Genomic DNA, 19158 nt, shown 5'->3' with positions numbered 1-19158 from the left:
AACACTAATAGCAAATGCTGTTAAGAATACTAAGCAATACTGATACTCTTTTGATTCAAATGGCCAAACCATTTTTTAAAAGTGTAAGCTTTCTATTAGTGTGGTGTATGTCCATCAGTATCTTGCTATATTGGTCAGTTTCCATTTGTGTGCCTCTGCATATTAATGTCCTCGTTGTAGCAACTAAAATAAAGTGAAAATACATACAAGAATGTACAGGTCTTCGATCCAGGACCAGAGCTTGCATCCACAAAGCCTTCCCAGCTGCAACACCTGAATAAATAAAATACTTTTGATTGTTTTCAAGTTTCCTCTGTCATTAGTTAATTCACTGTACTTATCAGTACGATTATTGACACGTGTTAAGTTAGGAAAACTTGTAACAACTTATGTATATATGTCCTCACATTGCTGAGTAAAACTCGTGTTTGCTTCAGTTTCCTTCCTAACATGCGCAGGCGCGTCACCGCGTCGCGAGGGGGGGAGAGAGAGAGAGAGAGAGAGAGAGACGCTCACTGGAGCTCGTGCACGTGATATCGTCAGGCTAGGTTGTTGTCAAAAACGAGAACAGTTTTAGCAAGTTTTAGGTATCACTGGCTTTTTCTTTTGGCCGTGAAATCCCACTTTAAGGGCTCGACTGATGTTTTTCCCCACTGTTACCCATAGAGGACCTTAAAGGGGGCTAACGGTAAGTGCTCCAGCTTTCTTCAATAACCGTTTAAGTAATGTTCAGGCTTTCATTCATAATAGATAACTCGGTTTTCCTGCTCTCACTGGGACAAATAAACAGTTTAGCATTGTTTGGTGAATGCTTAGGTTATTTTCTTTCCAGGGTTTGTTGTTCAAGCTACCATAGCGGCACTTTGTCGCCATGGAGACGGAGCGTGAACGCGCAGAGGAACTTCCAGCTCAGGGCTTTAGGTTCAGGGAAAAGTTATCTTGAAGTTAATTACTTATAATTTATTTGTAAATGTATTTATATATATAGTCTACCACAGAAAACTAAACAAAACCAAAAAAACTCTACTTTAGTACTTTCCTGGTTCCATCTGCAGTTCTGATAGCGGTTTTGTCTGTTGTTAGGCTACTTCAGTATAATCTTAAGGTATGTCTTACAGATTACTTACCTTTAATCCTGCGGTTTACAATTACTTAATCAAATTTCACTTTAGATTGCAGGTTTTTGTTCTGTTGTTTGCGATTCATCTGATAGTTCTAGCTACTAGGTGTGTACAGTTAAAGATTTGACACACAAAATGAATAGTCTAATAAAATATGATGAAGTGTTAATGATAATCTAGTTAAAGCTGATCATTTAGCTGAGCAGAAACAATTAGTGTGAATTTTGTAATTCAACAACAATTATAGTTTAGCTAATTAGGTGGCTTTAAATTAGTTCCTCTTGAGCTTAAGTTTTTCTTTTCTCCATTTAGTTTTTTTTTTATGTATAAGTGAAAGTGTTTCAGTTTATCAGCGTGGGCCAGTTATCATGGGAATCATTGATTTTATTCTGATGTTTTTATGAATTCACCATTTAACCGATTCATTTATAAAATAACAGGGAGCTTAATTTATAATAACAATAATCCAGTAAGGAGGATCCTTGTGCTGTGGTAATTACTGCTTTTGCTGTTGATGCTTTACATTTTGTCTCCATACTTTTACTGAAGTGAGACTGAATACAGGGCTTTAGGGTGATTTTGCATTGCTTCTTTTACACCTACTGTTCATTTTGAGGTAACATGTACCTCTGGGTATCCCATTAGTGATACACCCTGTATCTTTACATATAATGACATTATTTAATCATCAGTGGACTTTCTTAACACATGTCAGTTAGGCCTATATGGCCTCTACAGAGACGAAACATGAGATCTGCAGCCCCTTGATGCCCCGGCGCAACGCTTTGAGGAAAACGTGTGCAGAGATAGTAAATGAGGTCAGACAGTCCCTGCGAGTTCAGTCCACCCACCGGCCATTTACTCCCAGAGATGGACATAGACAACTTTTTGGGAGCGCATCTATCCGTGACAACAGACCACCTTCTACTTTTAGGTTAGTCAGAAATGGCACTTCTGTCAAGATCTAAAATAAACTCTGGTTCTGATGAAAGTAATCGTTTGTTTTTGTTGTTTTTTTTTACTCTGTAGCCTTCATGCTCAAAGTTTTGATGCTTCAGACTCCAGGCCAGGTTCAGGGACTCGCCTCTCTCCTTTGGATCATGTATGTTCTTATCACACATTAACACAAAATATGCATTGTAGTCTAAGGAGGAAGGTTATCCCAGAATAAGGGTACATTTTCAGTATGTACACTTCTAATCTTCAGTGGATAAATAAACTTGTAATCTTGGAGCAAAGCAACAAATGGAATAATAGGCTAGTACACCTCTGTGCACCAGCTAAATATGCTAAATATGCTAATTAAATAGCATTTAAGTTTTAAAAGACAAATGCAAAGGAAGCAATAAATGCAATGAAATTTCTCTGCTTATAAAAGTGCTGATGTCTCAAGTGAATTTTTCCTCTGGCTAATACTCAGCACTTGATGTTTGTGCTTTGCCAGAAGCCAAAGTTTTCAGTCCCCTGCGATGCTGACGATCCATTCAAAGCCTTACCCAAACCTCCTACTAGCCCAGTGAAGGCACGGAGGGGGCTGGCAGGGGCAGGAGTACGAGCACGCCTCCTCAGACCTGGATCTCTCACCAGGTTACCGCCTTTAGAAGGACACCAAAATGGTAAAGAAGGGGGGGGGGAGATGTTAATGAAGCTCAACTTACAGTACAAGAGATCGCAGTTAAAAAAAAGCACCCTTACTGTGCTTACTATGAAATGCTAATAACCCAGTTTATTAGGAACTGTTTAATATGTACGAGATAAATTAAAAAAAAAACAGCAACACATCATTCATTTTGCTCCGTGTCCTGCATAGACACGAGTGCTGAAGCAGTTTTCTGAAAGGGGAATGAATGGAGCCATTCACATGCTGACATTTTACCTGATTTACATTCTCTGTGGTGGGGCTTGGTAAAAAGCATAATATACGGCTGCTGTTTTGAGTGGAAAATGACTACTCACTCTCAAACCTTTCCCTAAAAAACTGCTCAGCTATTTAGAGCAGTAAAACAGATAATGGAGACTGACTAAGCCCTTTATCTGTATACATTTACTGTATATGTGCACTGTGTTAATGTGTATGAATAGGCACTTGTACTTTTAGCTAATGAAGGAAATAGAAACGTTGCTATAAATAACTTCTTGCCACATCTTTTCCACGTGTTCAGTGAAAGAGCCACTGAATGCAGGCCCAGGACAAAAGCAGCTGTCAGCTAAGCAACTTTCCAGTACAGACCACACCGCAGGTTACAGTGGTCCTGTCAAACCCGGCCCTCGCACAGCAGCAAGTGAAAGGTACGCTTTCTGTTCTTCTGTTTCACTTGGAAGAAACAGTATGTCCTTCGCTCTCCACCCTTCCACCCTCCCAATCTTTAACTGTAATGACAGTTCGACAATGAGTTTAAGATTTATTGACACGCAAGGGTGCAGGGGTAGCCATTACTACTGAGCTGATTGGGCCTCCCTTTTTTTGCTTTTTGTCAAATCCTTCTCCCTCTCCTCCTTGCTTTGTTTCCTCTCTTTCTTATATTGTCTTTGGGTTGTGGTTCATAAGTAAACCAGACTACTGGGCAGAGGATCAAAGCAGCAAATACGTCAGTAAAGCTGATATGAGTATAGTTGTTTATTTTGTACCTAAATGCCCATCCCTGTAACTGTCAGTACATGCAGTTCTACAGGGACTAACTTTATCAGTATTTTTATTTTGCTGCTTAAATAATACTTTTAAAAAAAAATTGTGATCTCTTTGAGAATACTTCTTCCATTTGAAAAATGTAAATGAGGCAATAAGTCAAAAGTAGGGACTATTCCTTTTAATCATCACTAAACTTGTCGTGAACTTATTCCGAAGTAAAAGGATTTTAAAACTATCGTCTGCTTGACCCACGGCCAACCATTGTTCATATGGTCAACTGTAGCCGAATAGCTGAAGTCAGTTAGACCAGCAGTGGGGTCACTAACAAATAGATAGAATGAATTCTTTAACTTCAGGCACGCGACCCCTTTTAAATCCTCATATACATCACTGTACACCATATGTTGGTCAAGTCGAGCTTCTTCTTCCCATCGAAACTGTCTCTATCTGTCATTACTAGCAAATGTCAGCTTTCACACTTCCATAGTGCACAGAGGCTAAAAGCTCTGCTTTTTTCTGCCGACCTCATCAGCTGTGTGTCAGCACGAGGAGCATAACTCTGACCGTGAGGTCGGGGGCTGTCGTTACAATCCATTCGCCTATCGATTGGGTGGGGCAGTTGGGGCTGCTGAAGGGGGGTGACCAGACCATAAAACACTTTTACAGGAAATCTGGGCCATGCCCCCAAGCTCAACCCCCTACCTAATACCAAGTTAACACGCTATGTTTGTATAACTTGTTGCTGACAAAGAAAAGTCCCAAGTGAGAAAACCAGGGTCATGTTATTATTACACAAAATGGGCTTGAAGACTTCCCCTTTTTGATTCTTTCTAGGTCAGAGTTTTTAAAGCACAGTTCTTTAGTGTTGCAAGGAACTATATAAAAGAGACATTAGACAGAGGAGAACAATGAAAAATCACATAGAGCCAAGGCAGAAGCACACTAACTGCAAGTGGAAATGGACGCAGCTTGACAGATTAATATGATGAGTTGGATGAGATATAAAGATAGGGGAGATTAGACATCCACTAGGTTCTTTTTCTCCAATAAGCCAGAGCTCTATAGCTCCAAATGGCTCTCTATTAGATTTGGGTGCCCATCTGGGCAAGGCTGGCAGCAACGTGTATTGTGACTGCAGTGCACTGGCCAGGCCTAAGACAGGGATGAGGTCATGTCTCCGAGAATGCCGAATCACACAAAGAGGCCTTATTATCGGGCTCTTAATCCTATCATACAGAGCTAAAGCCCCCTGACATTCACTGTAGCATACCTCAGCCAACACTCCCTACTCCATATGCCCTGTGTGCCAAATTTTAACATTCATCAAATCACCAAGGTGAGTGTGCTATTTTATAATGCCCCAAAACTCTATTAATGAAAGAGCATCAAACAAGCTTCTTCTGAGGATTCTTCATTGATATGAAAAGATAATTGCTGCCAAATCTCATATCTGTCACTTGTATGTAAAAGTTCAAAGAAATAACAAATCCTGAGAGTTAATCTGTTATATCACAGAAGCTTCAGTCCTTATTTTTGTCTTCTACAGAAGTGTTTACACCTTTCAATGTTTTTAAAGCTGATTCCCTCTTTACATATTTGTGTGCTTTTTGCAGTAAATCTTACAGTTACAGAAAGTCATTAGGATTTTCTCAGCTGGTATTAATTGCTCATAAGAAACGGCACCTGTCATGTGATATAGAATATACTGGAGCACTGAGTCATTATCTTTGAGTGTGGTTGGAACAGTGCAGAGTTTAAATGCAGACACTCAGATCTAAGAGTGACATGCAAGGGCGAGCCACAACACATAACACAGCATGACACTTGGGCGTGTTTTGGGGAGCACATTACGGTTATTGCAGAACAAACTGTAAGGCTTTGGAGACAGCTCGCAGTGACAAAGCATGAACACCTTTAACCAGACTGCCCACAAAGCTGAGATCTTAGTTTCTGTCTGTTGGGGATTGCAGTTGTGCATCCTGCAAAGCAGCACACCTCTAGACAAACAAAAAAAATTAAAATTAAAAAGTGGTAACACAGAAACTTTCAGATACACACATATCTGCATGGGTGCAAATGTACATGCACAGACACACAGATACAGTGAAGCAGCGGAGCCCATACACGTTTCAATCACTGTTGCAACAGTGACACCTAGTGCTTGTTGATGAAAATAGACCTTAAGTTTTGTTCACAGGGTGTAAAATCAGCAAAACATAAATAAATAATAATAATAATAAATGCATTTTATTTTTTAAGAGCCAAAGCCCCTAGAGCCTCTTCATTTTAACTATATTTATGTATTTTCCTAAACCCTATATAGTCAGGCTCTTTGTGTGTTTTTCAGAATGGTGCAGAGTGATGTGGACTCAGGAGTAAGACCCAAAGACTGCAAAGGAGATAGCACAGCAGGTTTGTTCACATCCACTAAATGAAGCTCACTGTCTTGTTTTGTATGGTGTTGTGCATAATAAACACAAATGGTACATTTTGTACAGCGTGTAAAAGTAGAAGTGTACTTGGTTTCACTCAGGCACAACGTAGAGCAAAATTAGTACAAACAGATCTAAATATGAAATCTCTCTGTTTACTCTTGAGCCCAGAAAGGTTTCACGTGCAACAGAAATAAACTTTGATTGGGGTGTTGTTGCTAAAGGCGCAAGTTTTGCCACGACAGGCAGTCAGCCAATAGGTTAGAGAAGTTTTGGTTTGTGCAGCCACAGCTTCCTGCATCACACCAAGCAAGGGGTTATGCAAATTTTCAGCAAAAAAAAAAAAAAACAGGCACACTGTGTGCAAGAGATTGCACAAGTTAACGTGCGCAAGCTCACATGCCCACATGCCGACAAATCAGAGGAAGCCTAGCTGTGGATGGTGACCTTTTCACTGTGGCATCAAACTTCCTGCTGTTATATTTTAAGACTGTGAACTTGTGAACTGTGGCTGTCGCTTTTGTTTTCTGAGGTGGTAATTGGCTAACTGCAATTCTCTCTGCACATTTCAGAGCCAGAGCATGGAGACAACAAGGGCAACGCAGAGGAGGATGCAGAGTCACTGATGTGGAAAAATGTGATCGTTCCTCTCCTTCAAAAACTAGAGAGTGTTGCTGCAGGTATTGTGGCCAGTGTAATAGAGAAACCCCCGAAACACAGTCCAAATATAGAACATTCAAATGCATTCAAATCATCAAAATATTATATATAACCCTTTGGGCCTGAATGTTTCCAGAGCCAATCTAAAATGGATTGTGGTTAAGGCACTTATTTTTATCTTTTTATTTGTGCTAACCTTCTCATATCCATACCTATTTCCTGTGTTTCAAGAGCACTTTTTATTTACAGCCAGCAGGCTGAAAAATAGATTTTTCAACACTGGCAGATAGTCATGCATAAAGTCTCACAAAATGAAAAAGTACTGTCATTTTAGCTGCCAAAGAAAGAAAGAGTAGTGTTATGCTTGGCATCCATACAGAATTGTCTTGCCTGCAACTGGAGTCTGACAGCCATAAAATGAAATCTATGGCTGTAAATATTTTAACATTCTACAAATTTAATGGAAAATTCATTTGAAAGATAAATATTAAATATTTATTGTACCAAGGGCCTTCTGGTGCATGCATAAAACACCTTTCAGATTCAGAGAGAGATATTGTAGTGAAGTGCTGAGTGTTAGACTGGGTCCAACCTTTTTTAGACATGGCCAGGCCCTGCTATTTATGCTGGGAAAACATTTATTTTACCTCAAAAACAAGGAAAAACTCCACCCTTTCTCTTCCTCCACTAAAGAGCACAGCTGCCTGTCGCTGAATTGTTCCCCTGCATATTACCAATGAAATCCAAAGCCGCTTCTTGGAAGAGGAAGGAAAATGTTCATTTTCTGCTGACCAAAGGATTATTGATTCGCAACCACACACGGACAGGAGAGCTATTGTAATGTACACATATGAAAGACAAAAAACATCTCTGATCTGTATTTATACAAATACATGTTTCCCCTTATTGTGAGTTTTGCACATGCTGTCCTAAACTTGACTTTGTTTTTTTGAAATGTGTGTGCTCTGCCTGCATTGCAAGGCGGTTCCGAGGGCTCGGTTGACCGCCTGTGTGATTTGTGTGACCGTCTCCACGGCACCTTGGCAGAGGCGGACATGCTCGGTCGGCGCTGTAAGAAGAGGTCAGGGATACTTCGAACACTGTTCCGACTCATTGACCTCAACTATGCCCAGCTCAACATGCACATTGCCCAGCTGTGCCTTGCTGTGAGTCATCTGTGAGTTTGCAAGGTTGTCTGCGGGGGTGTGTGCTTGTCAGCATGTCTGCTACTTATCTCTGTCACAAAGCATCCCCACTATTTTATACAAAAAGTTATGTGAATTCTTTTGTATTTTTCTCCCCAGCTGTGCGTCAGTGGAAACAACCTGCTCAACATCTGTAAACTCATCTTCCAGATCAGCCGCAGTGAAAGCAACGACATCCTCTTCCAGAACAACTCAGTCATTGGTCAGGATGACACAGTTGAAAACATAGTGGTTATCTATTCGGTATCTATTCTCTATGATAACAACAAATGTTTTCTGTGTCTAGATTCATTGCTGAGGATGCTAAGCAATGAACATGTGTCTGCATCTGGAGAAGCAATCCTGTATTGTGTTGGAACTTTGAAATTTCTCTCTGGAAACGCTGAAATCCTCAGAATATTGCTGGATAAAAACTTCCTAGGTGTGGCACAGAAACTCGTCCAGAAACTCTGCATAGTAGAAGAAACCAACCTCCCCATAGCAGGCCACATCCTCGTACAGGTACCGATTAAAAAGCATCAAATTTTTGTTTCATATATATTTCTTCTTAAAACAAAGATGTTAAACCATATCAGTAAAAAATGTACCAGTTTTTTGACTGATGCAGATTTTTCCACTATCAAATGTTTTGGTTAATGTCTGGTATTTATTGTGCCCCACGAGAATATTATCCTATGCTGCACAAGTAACAGCCTGCTTGACTGCACTGAAAATTGTTGCTGCCAACCACAGAAACTGGCCCAAGTAAACAAACTGTCAACCTGTGCTTCATTTCATATCTAACATGACTCATTGATGAAGGCGAAATAAGCACAAGATGACTTTCAGGGTAGTTTCGGTACTGCTGTTTACTTGACTGTTTCCCTCTTATCATAGAATGATTTATTTTCGCACTTCAGTTCAACTCTTAAGTAAAGACTGTACAATGTTTTTTTGGAAAACCCCAAAAAACAAACGACCCTCTTTGAGCGAGTACTTAGTGACGGTGGGAATGAAAAACTCCCTTTTAACAGGAAGAAACCTCCTGCAGAGCAAGGCTCGAGGAGGGACAGCCATCTGTTGTGGCCGGTTGGGGGGATGGGGTGAAAAGAAGTGAGTGGAGAGGAAGTGCTCAATGCATTGCAGGATGTCCTGTCCTGTCCTGAAGTCTTGTGATTTTACTCTCGTTGCAGCGTTTTGGATCAATTGAAGGCTTTTCACTGAACTTTCAGAACAACCTGATCATTATGAATTACAAGTCCAATCTAAAAGTAGTGTTAGTGAGTGTTTCAGCTTCACTCACTCTGAAGCAGGATGTTTCTAATTTTAGAGATATTGCACAGATGAAAGAAAACAGTCCCATATATTTGTTCAGTGTGTGCAGTGAAGGATATCCTGATCAGCAGTGGGAAGTTTCCAGTTGCTATGTTGTACACCACGATGAACAGGCCAGCGTCACAAGCTCTGGCGTTATTACAAACCATTAATGTACTAGGTGTATTTTTCTTTGCTAACCTACACTGGACTCTTTTCTGTCTTTCACCTCTGTAGCTGACAACGATCCTGAGGAATCTTGCTGATCTCCATGAGTCCCGTCCACTGTTTGTTTCATTCTCCATACTACCAGCGCTTTGCCAAGTGCTGCGGCAACACTGTGAAGATCAGGATGTCTGCATGAACATTTCCAGAATTTACAGGTATCGAAAATCCACAGATCCATTTCTGGTTTTTTACTTAAATCACACTTTAAAGGTCCCTGTTAGTTTCCCCTTTATTCTTTTTTCTATTCCATGATGTCTAGGTTCGCATGATGTTAGATCAGTAACACAAGATTTTTCAGCATTATGTAGCATGTAGAGGTGGTTCGATGTCTGGTTTTCTAACTACACCTATGGAAAAATATGACACGTCACCCTCTCTTATGTTTGATGGCCTGTTTGACTTCCGTTCACTTATCAGAGTTTTAACTGTCCAGTACTGTGAATAACTACAAGATACAGAATCATAATCTATGTGAACTTGCTCACCTAAATCATGCTTACTACATACACAGAGGTGGAATCTCAGGAAAGTACATAGATTTTTAGGACATATGATAAAAAAACATGCTCATGGGTGGAGTTAAACTCATTGGTCACTTAATTAAGTGCATCTGTCCAGCTGCTTGTTAACATAAATATCGAATCAATCACATGACAGCAACTCGGTGTGTCTTAATCATATATACCTCTTTAAATGCACAATGTCACAAAGCTCAAAGCATCAAAATGGTTTCTTGAACAAGCAAAGTGTACCTAATAAAGTGTCCAGTGAGTGGATACACACTGTATATAATGGTAACTGCAAATCTACCTTGGAATAAGTGCTCTGTGATATTTTGACAACCTTTTGAAAGGTCGTAGAGGATAATACAGACTAAGCATTCTCTGATCTTCATACCAACGCCAAACTGAAGCAATCAAGCACAATTTGCGTCCCCATCTTTCTCTTTCTGTAACCCCAGCCTCATCAGTTTATCAATATGTGATAAGAATAATTCATGAAGTCCAAAATAAAGAAAATTAGCTTTTTAAAAATGTGTTTTCGCGTGATAATAAAAATAATAATCAGCTCAGATCTATCAATGCATTTGCCATGTTGATTTAATGTCACCACATTTAGTCACCCTAGCAGGGCAGTGAGTTGAGTGGAGTGGTCTATGGTATTTTTTGTCCCCTCTCACCCTCAGTAAACTTTCTTCATATTCTGAGTGCCGCCTCGCCCTGGCTCAGACCCCCGACTGCTACCAGCTATTTTTAGAGCTGTTGAGCAAACATCACCAAAAACAGGTGAGTCCACAAGCCTCCTCTGTGTTCTTGTGTGTGCTCGAGACTTTTCAGAATTAAAGAGAGGTGGGGTTTTTTACACTAAGTTACTTATGCACCTTTACTGGACAGTTTACTTTTTTTATATGAATTGTTTATTACTATAAACATTTCTCCTCTGCTGTGTGTTTGATTTGATATTTAAATAACCAGATGAGTATGCAAAAAGAGATGAAAATGGAGGAGAGAAGGAAAGATTGAATAGGCACAGAAGAAGAAGTGATACAGAGGTGGAAGGGAAGCTAGACTAGGGAAGGAAGGAAGGGAATATGGAGGGAAGAGGAGAGGATGAATGTGGGACTTTGGCAACTAGACTCGACTCACAAGTGCTTCTCATTTCATTTGGAATAAACTGACACCCACAGATACAAACACACACGCATAAACATAAACACACTGGATAGCAAAACATGTAATAAACATCCTGGGACACCACGTCCCGTCCTCATATCAGGGTCGGTACACATTAATGGGAGACACGAGTGCGCTCTCACCTGCTCTGTAGGGTGTGACGTAGTTGTTTTCCATAAGCGTGGTAACTCATTGACAAAATATTGTGTAATCGCAGTCAAACCAATCTACACAACTCTAAACTCTGAGTGACACAGGTGCTCGTGCTGCATGACAGGAGAGGCTTGCTGTCCTGTAGGTAGTGTCACACACAATCAGCCTCTTTCTGCTCAGGATAGTCAAATATAAATGTACTGATCAAACATTGCTGATAGAGAATCAGGTGGTTAGAATAAAGATTAGTGGATTTATTAAAAAAGCCAAACCTTTACAGTGTCAGTTTAGACAGTTCAACAGATCCTGCTGGTCTCTAAGAAATAAAAAGGCAATAATAATAATGCACTAAGCATGAAATGTAAGCAGATTCATTGATACAAAGCCGGTAACCCCAGGAAGTAGTTTAAAACACTTGATTTCCTTGTCAGTTTCTTTTTTACCTAAGCAAACATCTAATAAATCTAAATCCATAAACTGATGTTTCTCCACTGATCTCCACCGCTTGTTCATAGGACCTCGTCGTGCGCCTCCTCTTCACCCTCGGGAATCTCACAGCCAAAAGCGACGAGCCCCGGCTGGAGCTCTTTCAGTGCGACGGCTGCATGCACACGCTTCTCTGGCTGTACGACATCTACCAGCGAAAAGATGGGCCACCTCACACAGTCGTGCAGAAAGGAGCCTCTCCTCCCGTCAGACCACAGGTGGCTGACGACGTGCTGGTGAAGCTGGTCAGGGTGCTGGCGAATATGTGCATCCACCCCGCCGTGGGTCCACCTGTGGCCGCAGACACAGCCTGCATTCGGCTTCTGATGGAGACACTTGGTGAGCACAAGGAAGGAGCAGCTTCATCTTCATTAAGTCAGATCCTTTATTAGGTTAAAGAAGATGAAGCAGTCAGCAGGCTTAACAGTGGCCTGTTTTTTCATGCTATGCAACAAAAGCAGCATGTAAACATCTGGAGTTCTGATAGGTTTAAATATAGCGGTTTAGTGCACCATAAGTACCTATGAGGTACACAACCACTTCCCTTGTGCTGGGAACAAGACATGACTTTTGTCAAAAACACGAAAACACACTCCATATCTGTCTGTTCATTCCATCATTCAGTTTCCTCTCAGTACTTTCTGTTTGCTCTGCAGCACATCCTCTTTCGGTTTACCTGTTTTTTTTTCTTCTTCTTTTTCTTTTTTCTTTTTTTTTTATAAGGCTGACAGAAGAAGCGCTTCACTGCATGAGCAGGATGTTCTGTGACATCTCACAGCCGACTCGGTTTGCGTGTGTGAATATCTCCCATGTGGTTAGATGGTTTCAGGACAGGTTGAACTGATACACGGGTGGGCGTTAAGCTCTGTATTTTCTGCTGCCTGCCTCCTACACAGTCAAATTTTCACAAACAACACAGAGGTCAAACTAGTGAAAAAAAGGTGGGAGCATTATTAGATCGAGGGGCACATCAGGTAAGGGAGATTGTGGAGAGAAGCAACTGAAGGCAGAAACAAAAAATTACTGAGAGGGGAAGACAAAATCTGAGCTGAGAATGAAAGAGCAGATTGGGCTGATTGATGTCCTGTTTTGATTAAGATCGCAACGGGCCGAGGCGCTCACATTAAAGAGCTTTTGAGGGAACAAAGCGGCGCTTCCAGTCAGAACCAGAAACCATCTTTCGAGTGACGCAGGCGACGGTTGACAGCGCGACCGCAATATTCACGATTTATGACCGAGCACAAGACATCTGCTGCTATATTGGGAGCAGGCCTTGTTTTCAGGCTGCTCATGGTGTCACGGCTGGTTGCACTCGGTCACTTTGACCTTTGTGTGCCAGCTCACGATCAAACCAACTGTAGAAGGCCAAAATTAACTACAGATAGCAGCTATTTTTAATCATAATGTCACTGTCACATTAGTTCAGCAGAGCTAAACGCGAAACTCACAGGCTGGTCACTTTAGTTCTGCGTGTATTTTTTCATATTTAAACCGTGGAAGTAGATTTTAAAAATCGTAGTATGCATTTCAGTGGAGTCACATTCACTTTATATAGGATTCAGCTGGGAGTATGCCAACACTCAATGAATGGCAAGCTGTAGAATTTCAGGAGCGTGAAGGTGTGTTCCTGATGGCAGATGCACAAAATAATTTAATGTTACACTGATTTTTGTGTCTGTGTGTGTGTGTGTGTGTGTGTGTGTGTGTGTGTGTGTGTGTGTGTGTGTGTGTGTGTGTGTGTGTGTGTGTGTGTGTGTGTGTGTGTGTGTGTGTGTCGGGGGGTTGGTGCCACAGAGCTGAGGAAAGTGGAGGAGAGTGAGGAGCTGCTAGTCAATGTGGCCGCCGCCATCAACAACCTGTCCTTCTACCAGAAAGAGACTTCTGCCATCAAACACAATCAGCTCCATATTGCAAAGCGTAAGGCCGGCAAGCCAAGAGAGGACAAAATAGATATATATATTTTTTTAAGTTCCAACTCTTTCTTTTTCTTTGCTCCACAGTGATGTTGAAGTTGCTCCTCAGCTCTAGTACAGGAGCCATGCTCGAGGCCGTTCGCGTCTATGGAAACCTGTCGCATTACGAGGACGTTCGGAACTTCATCATGCGAAACAAAGGTGCATGAAAATGCAGTTTTCATACTCTCGCAGGTAGAGCAGAGACAGTGAGCCTAAGTTTACTGCAGGAAACCCTCTTTAACACTTAGGCACAGAAAACCCAGACGCAGGACCCACCAATGCATATGATTATGTCATGTTTAGGCTACACTTATCTGCAAGGCCAGCTACAGTCAGCATGCCCGCTGAACTCTGGTGATAGCGGCTCTCTTATCTTTGCCTCGCCTTGTCTTGGTGCACTCCCGCACTCACACTGCCATCTTCCTCCCTCCTAAGTGCACCGGTTTGTGGTAACACTGCTCGACTCAAAGAGCAACGAGATGTGCTTTGCAGCCTGCGGGGTCCTCACCAACCTGGCTCTGGATCCTCCCAGCAGGGTCTGTCTCACGGTGGAGGGGGCTTCTGCCAAGTAAGGATGAAAGCACGCTGTGATCATCATCACTGTACATCACTAGAGTCACTATTATACTGCTAATTATTGAATTCAACATGTCGGACTAGGTGGTCAGATTATCTGTTAATTCCAAAGGGCTTGAAAAAAGCAAGCATAAAAGGACAAAGATGTTATTTATTTAAGGTTTATTTATGAAAAATATTACTAACTTTATGTACACAGATGGCATCCTCCTTGGGATTTTGTTTTTTTGGGAAGGGGGGTGGGATGTGGGGGTTTCTGGTCTTTAACTGACGAACAACTCCACAGCTACAAATAAGATGTTCCTAAATATCGAGCTTTCATGTTTATCCTTGTCAGATTCATCCAAACATACCAATGTGTAAATTTGGATTTATGAGGCTGTGGTGCAGTTCTTCACACTTGAACTTTTTATTTCCCCTTTATCCTCTTTTTAGATAAAGGGCCAGTGAAGTGGAGTTCACAAACCTCTAGGTCATGTGAATCCGCTTAGTAAAAGTCATATGATGTGTGTCTCTGTGTGTGTGCGTGTGATCAGGCTGGTGGACTGTCTGAGAGACTTTGGACTGGGTGATTGGCAGCTGGCGGGCCAGATTTGCCAGGCCGTGTGGAACCTGACTGGTGGCAGCTCAGAGAAAGTATTAGACACCGAGGAGAGAGAATCGCTGCTGGAGATCCTCGCTGCATACTTAGGTTGGTGTTAGTAAAGATTCACACATAAGGAGAGAATGTGTATCCCTCCTTTTGCATAAGAAGGGAGGGACACACTGGAAACATGTCCGATTCACACCAGAGGCCCTCATGGGGAAGGGAGGGTTACACATATCCCCACCTTCCCCTCTCACACTCTTTCCAATCTTGTCTTTACAAATTCCTTAGATGAGGAGGAGGCTCTGAAGTGGACGGATAACGAGGACTTCAGGGACTTCCACAGAGCATGTTGGGAGTTAGAGTTCCTACCAGTCGCTCAAAAACTGATGAAGATGCTCCAGTCTGCAGATCTAACAGCCTGAGAAAGTCGGGCGTGGAGTTTTGTGTCAGCAAAAACTGAATTTATACTTTTACAATCAAACACGCCACCACCTGCAGCTTTGTATAGCTGGCTGTAAAGTTTTGCAGTTTCCTTTTTGTGCAGAAAACACACGAGACCAGAGCTGAAATGAGCTCAGCCGACTCCTGCACTATAATCCTCTAAATATGCTGAATATGCTCCACATAGCCGTCATGTTTTCCACCAAGGGTGAAGTTACAGCCAGTAAAGTTTAAAGGCTGCAGACCAGACAGGCCAATATGAAACACTTATACTGTAAATGCATAAAATGTCTCAGGTTTTAATTTATCTAATCATACAGGTAATAATCCAGGATATAGCAAGCAGGCTTAATGTAAACTGTAAAAAAAATTAAAAAAAAGGTGGTGTGTGTGGATGTGATATTTGTTGAGCCCTTTATACTTTGGAACATGTATGGACACATATTTGCATATCATCCACTTTCAGTTCCACAAACCTTTCAAGGGTTTATCACGCACAAAAACATGTTTTTGCACACTCATATGACTGGCTTTGCACTGTATTGTACAGTACATAATGTTTTATGTTGTTTTAAAAAACAACAGATGACCGACCTGGAATTTACCTCATGTGTAAATCTTTTATCGTTTGTGGATCGTGTGGCATTTGAACTTGTACTTAATAAAAAAGCATAGCAGATGAAGAGCAGAAAACACGTTTGCTTTATTATGACACAGATATGGGGCCAGGCAGTGCTTACAGAGTTACACCAAGTAGCCTAAACATACAGCATTTCAAAAATCACACTGTTATTACATTGAAACAAATCAGAAACGGCACTTAATGTTGAACTCCCACCCCAGTTTTCTCACAACGGTGACCTTGAACAACCACAAAACAAGCTAATGCTTCAAAACCTGGTAAAACAATCCGATAGCCAGAAATGACAGCAAACATTGTTCTATACATAGGATTTCTCAGCATGATATGAGCGACAGGTGGCTGTCTGATTTAAAAATGTAAAAAAAAAAAAAAAAAACGTTCCTGTTTTGTATTATCGTGGGGAAAAATGTAAAGGCCAGTGGGGAGGAACGCTGAGTTTCTGCTGGTGATTTTACATTGACAGACTTCTGCGGCCTCGACGGGAATCACCCTGAACTTCTGACAGACTTCCAGCCTCATCTGGAGAGCGAAACACTTTTTCCCAGAAAGGTGTGACACAGAGGCAAACAGGAAAGTGAGGTAACTTGACCTACAAGGAAATCCCCTCCTTTGAATCGAGACAAAAGCTGGTAGGGAGCAAAGAGAAACTTTAAGTCTCAACCGCACCACAGGAAGGGGGACTACACACTTCTGATACAGTAAAATGAAATTCACATCAAAGTCCCTAGACTGTACTGACGGCAGACTGAACTATACCCCTGGGTCCAGCCTGCTGTTGGTGAAGTCAGCTTCATTATCAGAGAGCAAGTAAATCTCCTGTGTCAATTCACAAGTCATCTTTTGCATAACAGCGCTCAGATATCCTTACTAATGACTACGGGCAATTTAATTTCCTGTTCTTGTGCATCTGAGCGAGCTGTGAACTGATGGTGACACCGATTGTGCTTTGAATGTTTGATTCCTGAACTGCATTTCTCCACATTTTATACAATCTTATTGATGAAGAAACACACGTTACATTGTTTTGGGAAAAAGCTACAAAATGATACACAACAATTTAATATTAGTTTATTATTTTTTTTAATCTTTTTTTCATATATTTCCATATAAAAAGTGTCAGTAACTGACAGTCAGAAAACCTCCTCTCAAAACACTTGCAAATGTACCATTCCTTTTTCATCAGAGTCCTCATCATCATAGTCACTCATTCATCCGTCACCTGTCTCAAATCCAGCCTCAGAAGAATGCAGTACTGAAATGATTAACAAAGAAAACAAACCGTAGAGGTTTCACACCTCTGTTCAAAATAAAGAAAAAAAAAAAAAAAAAAAAAAAAAAAGCTGCTTTTGCACTGGTTAGACTTTCCCAGTGGGGAAATAAGCACAGCTACAACCTCTTGCGTTCGAACGTTATCGAGCGCAGTCCGCCAGGTGTAGGCCCGGTAGGTCCCCGAGCAGCGGGGAGCGCGGCAGCCCAACAACAACAACAACAACAACGTCTCTGCTCACCAAAGAGCACTTCTTGTATGTTTAATAGAGAAGAACAGAGGAGGTATTCGTTTACTGGTAAAATTCACAATCCAAAGCTTTTGAAGAGTGTTAGGGCAACCAGGCAGCTGGGATAAGCGGAAGACCGTTAAAAAGGTATGGTTAGAGGAACTGGAAGCAAATCCCTCCTGAAAACCTGGTGTCTTAACTTTCTTTTTGATTAGCTTTTTTTTTTCCCCTCCCCATCTCCTCCTCACTGGGAATAAAAAAAAGAAAAAAAAGGCATCATCAACAAAACAATAAAAAATTGTCACAAAACCAGAGCTACAGCAGAAGCAAGAAGTCTTCCTTCAAAGTGCCTCGCTTAATTTTTTTTTTTTTTGAGAGGTTAAATTCCAAGACGTACTTTTTTCCCGCCTTTCTCTCCATCATCTCTGTGAAAGACAAACAGACACACACACACACACACACACACCTCAGTCATAAAACAACTCATCCATGCATCTCCGCTCACAAAGGGCTCAGACAGTGTTCTTATTTTCCACACATACTTTCAGATTAGCTTACATTGACATTTGAAATTTAGGTACAAGGTAGAAGAGGGAAGGGGTGTAATGCAGTGGATTTGTAATGGACAGGGGCTCATATAGTGGGTGGGGTGGGGGTTGGAAAGGGGGTGAGGAGGTGATTTTGGGGATCAATATGACCCCACTGAATACAACATGGGAGCAGCAGCATCAGCACGTATGCACACTGTGCTGGATAGTTCAGGCACACGTTTAAAAAAAAAAAAAAAGTTTATGCGTCCATCTCCAGTTACCGCCAACAGCAACCACAAGGACAACTTCTCGTAATACAAAAAAAATGAAATAAAAAGGTATTCAAGAAACTAAAACACGTATAACAGTAACGACAGAATCAAAGTGCAGACTGTTTCTGGCTGCACAGCTTTTCTTTCTGGGTATTCACTCCACCAGGAAACAGGTGAGATTGGCAACCTCGGTTGCCGTACGCTGCAATACTGAAACTAGTCCCCCGGATGCCTCCGGTGTTGCAGGGCAGGAGTTGGCTCAAGGTTGCCCTCTCTTGGTCAGTTATGGCACTGCAGGCAACAAACAGTTTGTGGATCCACTTCTGTAGTTTGAGATGTCTTTTCTCCCAACAGTCATTTTCTTGCTCTCCATTTGTTCTGATCTTCTTCTCAACATCCACCCAGCAAAGCCTCGTCACAACACCGGGCTCTCTTCAACACATCTCTTCCACAATTTTAATCGAACGTCCCCCCCACCCTCCCCCTTTTTGATTTGTTTTCTTTAAATGTCCCAGCAATGATGACTGTAAAATTTAAAAAGAAAGAAAGAAAAAATAAAATAAAAATGGGACAATGAGAACAAGACCCAGAGCACTTCATGTCATGTAGCGAGTGATCGCTCTCAGAGCGTATAACAGTTCTGCTTGCATTCGCGCTTCCATAAGAAGCAGATTAACGTGAACCTACAGGGGAAGGAGAAGAAAAAAAGTTATTAGAAGGCTGCACTTCACTAAGTAACTAGAAGATCAAATAAGTGAATCCACCCTTTAAATCTC

At 41.4% G+C, this 19158-nt stretch overlaps 2 protein-coding genes across 4 annotated transcripts in view; one reads left to right on the top strand and one right to left on the bottom strand.

Moving 5' to 3' along the window:
* The first annotated feature begins 499 nt into the window (after positions 1 to 499).
* armc2 (armadillo repeat containing 2) lies at positions 500 to 17397 on the top strand. Of its 2 annotated transcripts, none has more exons than XM_031727675.2 (18): positions 500 to 688; positions 1841 to 2055; positions 2151 to 2223; positions 2566 to 2737; positions 3284 to 3410; positions 6098 to 6162; positions 6755 to 6862; positions 7824 to 8008; positions 8147 to 8249; positions 8334 to 8548; positions 9578 to 9723; positions 10755 to 10854; positions 11910 to 12219; positions 13675 to 13797; positions 13881 to 13994; positions 14271 to 14403; positions 14948 to 15102; positions 15289 to 17397. In XM_031727675.2, the coding sequence occupies exons 2-18, from the start codon at positions 1847 to 1849 to the stop codon at positions 15420 to 15422; spliced, it is 2472 nt and encodes an 823-aa protein (XP_031583535.1). In that variant the 5' UTR covers positions 500 to 688; positions 1841 to 1846; the 3' UTR covers positions 15423 to 17397. The 2 variants fall into 2 exon arrangements, with proteins under 2 accessions (XP_031583535.1, XP_031583533.1); XM_031727673.2 differs by having other exon boundaries at positions 501 to 688; positions 1837 to 2055.
* sesn1 (sestrin 1) overlaps positions 16126 to 19158 on the bottom strand; it is a 66442-nt gene continuing 63409 nt past the window's right edge. Inside the window, exon 10 of one of the 2 annotated variants that reach the window (XM_039598756.1) lies at positions 16126 to 19065. In XM_039598756.1, the coding sequence (XP_039454690.1) occupies positions 18979 to 19065 (87 nt within the window). In that variant the 3' untranslated portion in view covers positions 16126 to 18978. The remainder of the gene's footprint in view (positions 19066 to 19158) is intronic. The other variant, XM_031727672.2, reaches the window with a different exon arrangement.

The sequence above is a fragment of the Oreochromis aureus genome, linkage group 15 (assembly GCF_013358895.1).
Source record: "Oreochromis aureus strain Israel breed Guangdong linkage group 15, ZZ_aureus, whole genome shotgun sequence".
NCBI lineage: Eukaryota > Metazoa > Chordata > Actinopteri > Cichliformes > Cichlidae > Oreochromis > Oreochromis aureus.
The sequence above is the reverse complement of the archived record's forward strand: the minus strand, read 5'-3'. Positions and strand labels throughout refer to the sequence as shown.

What these genes read in the sequence shown, in the direction of transcription:
- armc2 (XM_031727675.2), top strand. Translation starts at nt 1,847, where the DNA reads ATGGCCTCTACAGAGACGAAACATGAGATCTGCAGCCCCTTGATGCCC. An exon ending in CGCACAGCAGCAAGTGAAAG is followed by an intron (nt 3,411 to 6,097) that starts GTACGCTTTCTG and finishes TGTGTTTTTCAG; the next exon opens with AATGGTGCAGAGTGATGTGG. An exon ending in GTGGAGGGGGCTTCTGCCAA is followed by an intron (nt 14,404 to 14,947) that starts GTAAGGATGAAA and finishes GCGTGTGATCAG; the next exon opens with GCTGGTGGACTGTCTGAGAG.